General features: G+C 39.3%; 1 protein-coding gene across 1 annotated transcript; it reads right to left on the reverse strand.

Moving 5' to 3' along the window:
- Positions 1-1,794: 1,794 nt before the first annotated feature.
- On the reverse strand, positions 1,795-3,224 carry LOC145054230 (Auxin-responsive family protein). The gene has a single exon (XM_079002375.1). It carries the CDS (start codon positions 3,108-3,110, stop codon positions 1,893-1,895), a length of 1,218 nt encoding a protein of 405 aa, XP_078858501.1. The 5' UTR covers positions 3,111-3,224; the 3' UTR covers positions 1,795-1,892.
- Between the last annotated feature and the right edge of the window lie 1,711 nt (positions 3,225-4,935).

Genomic DNA, 4,935 nt, shown 5'->3' on the forward strand with positions numbered 1-4,935 from the left:
ATATAGTGAGGATAACTCACCTCAAAACTGCCGGCTGAAAGGATAAGATCCCGCTGCTCCAAACTCTGACACGAACTTCTCTACTGAACACCAAAACACTCAACTCAATAAATACCCTTAATTACCAAAATACCCCTGGAAGACAACTGGTCAACCCTTGGACAATGTCAAAGTCAACCCCTGACTGACTCTACTCGCCGAGTCAACCCGATGACTCGCCGAGTCCCCAAGCTCAGAACTTCCCTCAATCCGCGACATAACTCGCCGAGTCACCCCGAGACTCGCCAAGTCCAACAACTCTGAGTCCACTCGCACACAACTCACCGAGTCATCCCTTGACTCACCGATTCTCGACTCAACCAGAAAATATTGGGACTCTTCGACAAGACTCGCCGAGTCTAAGGCTATCTTCAACCTACTCGCCGAGTTGTTCTTACAACTCGCCGAGTTCCAAGCCATCTTCATCCAACTCGCCGAGTTGTTCTTCCAACTCGTCGAGTTCCAGTTCATCTTCAAGCAACTCGTCGAGTCTACCCATGTGACTTGCCGAGTACCACCGGTCTGAATCCATACAGAAGCATTCCAGGCCATGCAATTTATCCAAAACGTAGATCTAGCCTCCTATAACCCATCCATCACGTAAAGTGGCAAACTTTACGTGAATCCAAAGAGATCTAGGCCTTTTACACTTTAGGGCTAGGGTTTGGGACATGATGGCTTCACTAAACACTCAAACACAGGGACTTTAATGCACTCTAGACCTTCCCCATTCCAGATCTGAGGTAGCAACCTCAGATTTAACCTCCAAACTCCAAAACATCCCAAGATAAGCTCCCCATAAACCCCAAAATGAAGAATCTATATAAGTGACATCCCAAGAACGAGATAATACCTCAAAAGAACGCCCCAACAACAATGAAACTCGAATCCAACCAAAGCCCCTTGCTCCAAGCCTCATACCCTTCAAGATTTCCTCAACAATTGCTTCTCCAAGCTTCCCAATGCAACTTGATCCACTCACACACGAAGATTAGGGTTTCTGGACTTGAGGATGAGTAAAGAGGCTGGGGGAATGGATGTTATGTTCTTTATATAGGGCTCAACCCCGAGAATTAGGGTTTTCTCCACTCAGCGCTTACTCGCCGAGTCCAGCCTTGGACTCGCCGAGTGGGCCACTTAACACGCGACCAAATCGCGACCCTACTCGCCGAGTCCACCCATGGACTCGCCGAGTTCCTTTTTTCAATTTACTCTTTTAGCCCTTCAACTCTACTCTTGATATTTCAAGATGTTACAATTTTTCTCTCTTATGCCTCAAGAAACAAATCCCTAAGAACACCAATAATTTATGTGTAATTCCATCAATTTGGACATCATAATGGGAATCGATGACATCATCTTCCACATCAAGTATCTCTAATGATTCAAGTACGTTTCCTTACTTTTACTTGAATGATCTGTGTGTTCAAATTGATCAGAAAGGGTCATGACAATATTGATTTCAAGAATTAACCTTGAACATTTCCCTCCATTCTAAGTTCCATCTTTAACAACACTCTTTGAGAAGAACACAACTTCATTAAATAATACATAAAGGCAACACAAAATTCTATATTTACATTGTACAAAATCGTTGAAAAATCATATTTTTTCGAATGTTGAACACTTTTGCAATAGGGATGTAAAAACAACAATTATTGTTCCACATCAACCATAACACAACGACACGAACCCAACACAAAAATAAATTAAGTCAAATGAACCGACTATTTGTGTCTTGTGAAGCTATATCTGTGTTTTAATAATTCTTGATAAATCAAAGGTGAATTTTACATAATCAATAAAAGATTACAAACAAAATTTGTTAAGTGGGAAATAAGAAAACTCGAAGGCTAGTGTCGATCACCATGCTCTGGTCCACAAGCTTTCTCTTGACCCCTTATAACCCCTTCTCTTCTCAACTTCTCTTCCTTCGATTTCCTACAGAATATTACCCAAGAGTTGACTTCTAATGCCACACAAACTCCAATCAACGTTGATAAACACAAACAGTACACTAACTTAGCATAAGACCCCCCTTCCCCCATCACTTCAAATCCTTGAAACACATTAACAACTCCCAAAATCACACACGCATACCCCACAAAATGGTGGTACGATTTCCAGTACTTTCTGAACTTGTTCGTAGTCTTTGGCCTAAATAGCAGCGCCAGTGTTTGAAGACTACCCAAGAAAAACGCTGCAAACCCCAGCTTCCGGTGAAGTCCATAAACCCTTCCCGGCGACAGTTCTCCGAGATGAACCCCAATCGCGAATCCAGCAGTCCCTAGAACAAAGGAAAAAAGCTGAATTCCGGCATGGACGTAAAACCACGTAGGCCCTAATGACTGTATGTGTCGTAAGTAGCGTGCAGTGACTGCTCCGATTGGTAACAATACCCCCCATGAAATTGCATTCATAAAGCCATGAGCAAGTTTTAGAGTTCTGATGTTGCTATTTGGTCCAGAAGCTGATACGCCTGATAAAACATCAATGGTGGTGATTGAGGAAAGGTCGGCGATGGTGGTTGGATGGATTGTAGGAGAGTAGCCTTGTACATACAGCCCTCTGTTCCACACATTATGAATCTTGGTCTTGTTTGGTTTAAGTTTTAACGTGGCGTATATCTGAATGGTGGCCCCGTTATGGACTGTCGCCATTCTGCCGCCGTACAAGGCGGCAGAAGAAGATACGAGATGGATGTCGAGTGGCCGAGATAGGAGTGGACTCCGTTGAAGTTTCACAGTTGGATCTATGATGTAAGGCAGGAGGACCAACTGGCCGGAGTTTGGGTCCGGGAAGGTGATGAGAGCTCGTGTTCCGGTCATTTCAGGTGAGGTGGGGTTTATACCCCATGCGACCCAACCGGAAGGTGATATAAAGCTACCGGAAAAGACCATCTCGAGAGTTGAGTTATGTCTGTGGAACGTCCATGCTATTGAAGCTTCTTGGGAGGGTAATGACATACATTTTTCGAAGGTTTTGGTGGTGGTGACGGTGGTGCAGTGAGCGGAGAAAGATCTGTGTGGGAGGAGAGAGAGGAGGAGGAAGAAGAAGAGTAAGGGAATCATGGTTAGTTTTGGGTATGAAAAATAGGGTAATTTTTCTGGTAAGGATATAAAAGGGTGATATGATACGAGTAGTCATGATCATAAAGGTGTGGTGGTTATCATTTGTTTGAAAGCCCTTTTTTGTGCTGCTTAACTTTGAAGTGAGGCAATGTGAAAATATAGTGGGGTGGGTGAAATAATTGTTGATCTTTTGCCACAAATGGTTGGTATTTGTGTATTCGTCTCATCATTATTTTGATTGCTTCTTAATTTCTTATGCATGGTTTCATAAATAATATACATATATTTTATTCTCACATTACTGACATTCATAGTTGGATAAAATTCCAACGATCAAAGTCGGTGTATACTTAATACTATATCTTTCACGAATTTCATAGAACATGATCAGTCGATAAATAAGTTTTTATGGGTGGTTCTTTCATCACTAATAAGTAATATCCCTTTAACAATTATACTTTTAGAAGGTATCATTTTAGAATTAATGGTGAACTCATAAAGTTGAAAGAGTTTATATTAAAATGTGAAAATGGGTTTAACCTTGATGTGTTGATATTAATGCAAAAGATGATTATCGTTTTGAGCTTAAAAGATGTGGAAATCATGCTCAACTTTGATGATAAGATTGAGTAACTTTCATGGTTTCACACATAGATTTTTTCAGGTTTTATATATGTTTCTAATTTCTCTTTAGAAATTGGACAAGGTCATGGTCCACAAACAATTAATTTCTTATTTTAATTTTCTAAATTTTATTCATTATGAATAAAATAAATCCAAGCTAACTTGTAATTATCCTGAAGGACCTGGACCGATGATACCCTTTTTGCTTTTGTTTTTCTTTTACAAAAAGAATAAAAGTTAAAAATGTTTTGGTTGAATAAATGAATGCTACGTTGTGTTTATAAAGTTGCTAAATACAGATGGAATGACAACTCTTGAACAGCTTTCTTTTTGAACTTTTTGTTTTTCAATAATATTGAACAAGTACTTTTTTTACGGAAAATCTCAATATTCATATTATTATTATTCTTAAGAAAACGTTGTAAAATCATATAGTCCATAAAATGCGATTTAAAAAGGGTAGATTACAGGACATAACAACTCTTTATTTTAACTCCCCTGTTTAAAGATAAAAAGATGAGTTGGAACCATTTGCACATGTTTTTGTTCATGTTAGCATACATGTGGACAATTTTCTCCAACTCAATGTCCGGTCCGGGTAAAAAAATGAAGTACAAAAATTTGGTTTACTTACATTTTGTTAACTAAAACAAACCTAGGCATTTTGGTAACAAAGCAAAAATGTCACACTGTGCAACTTCGATGGAGATCTCAAAGCAAGAAAGAAACAAAGAAATACGAGCAATGAGATGATTTGTTGCTATTATCATATCATCTTATGTATGATTGTATATAAAAAGTTCGGTAAACAAGCAATAATTCAAGAAGATGATTTTGGGAATGTCCATATAGTGAAATTGTCATCAAACATGAATGCGTTGTCGAATCTCCCTCTGCTGTTATGTTTATGTGTTTGTTACAACGAGACTCGCTATCAATTTATAGTGATAGTTTTCAACTTGAAACCGGTGGTATAAATGCCCATTAACCCATATTAAAACACACTTTAGTACTAGGAACAAACGAGTCATAGAAAACACTTGATGGTGAAAAATAAACTGGGATCATAGTTGCAAAGAACGATGTTCGGACAAATTTCACCATCATGTTAAGTTCGCCTCAACATGTCTATTCAACGTCCCACCGGTCAATTTGAACATACTAAGCAAGTTTACTGCCAACCTAGGTCGTTCGTCAGTGC

The sequence above is a fragment of the Lactuca serriola genome, chromosome 5, assembly GCF_051521515.1.
Source record: "Lactuca serriola cultivar US96UC23 chromosome 5, Lser_US96UC23_V15, whole genome shotgun sequence".
Classification (NCBI taxonomy): Eukaryota; Viridiplantae; Streptophyta; class Magnoliopsida; order Asterales; family Asteraceae; genus Lactuca; species Lactuca serriola.

Coding starts and splice junctions, on each gene's coding strand:
- LOC145054230 (XM_079002375.1), bottom strand. CDS start 3,110: ATGATTCCCTTACTCTTCTTCTTCCTCCTCCTCTCTCTCCTCCCACAC.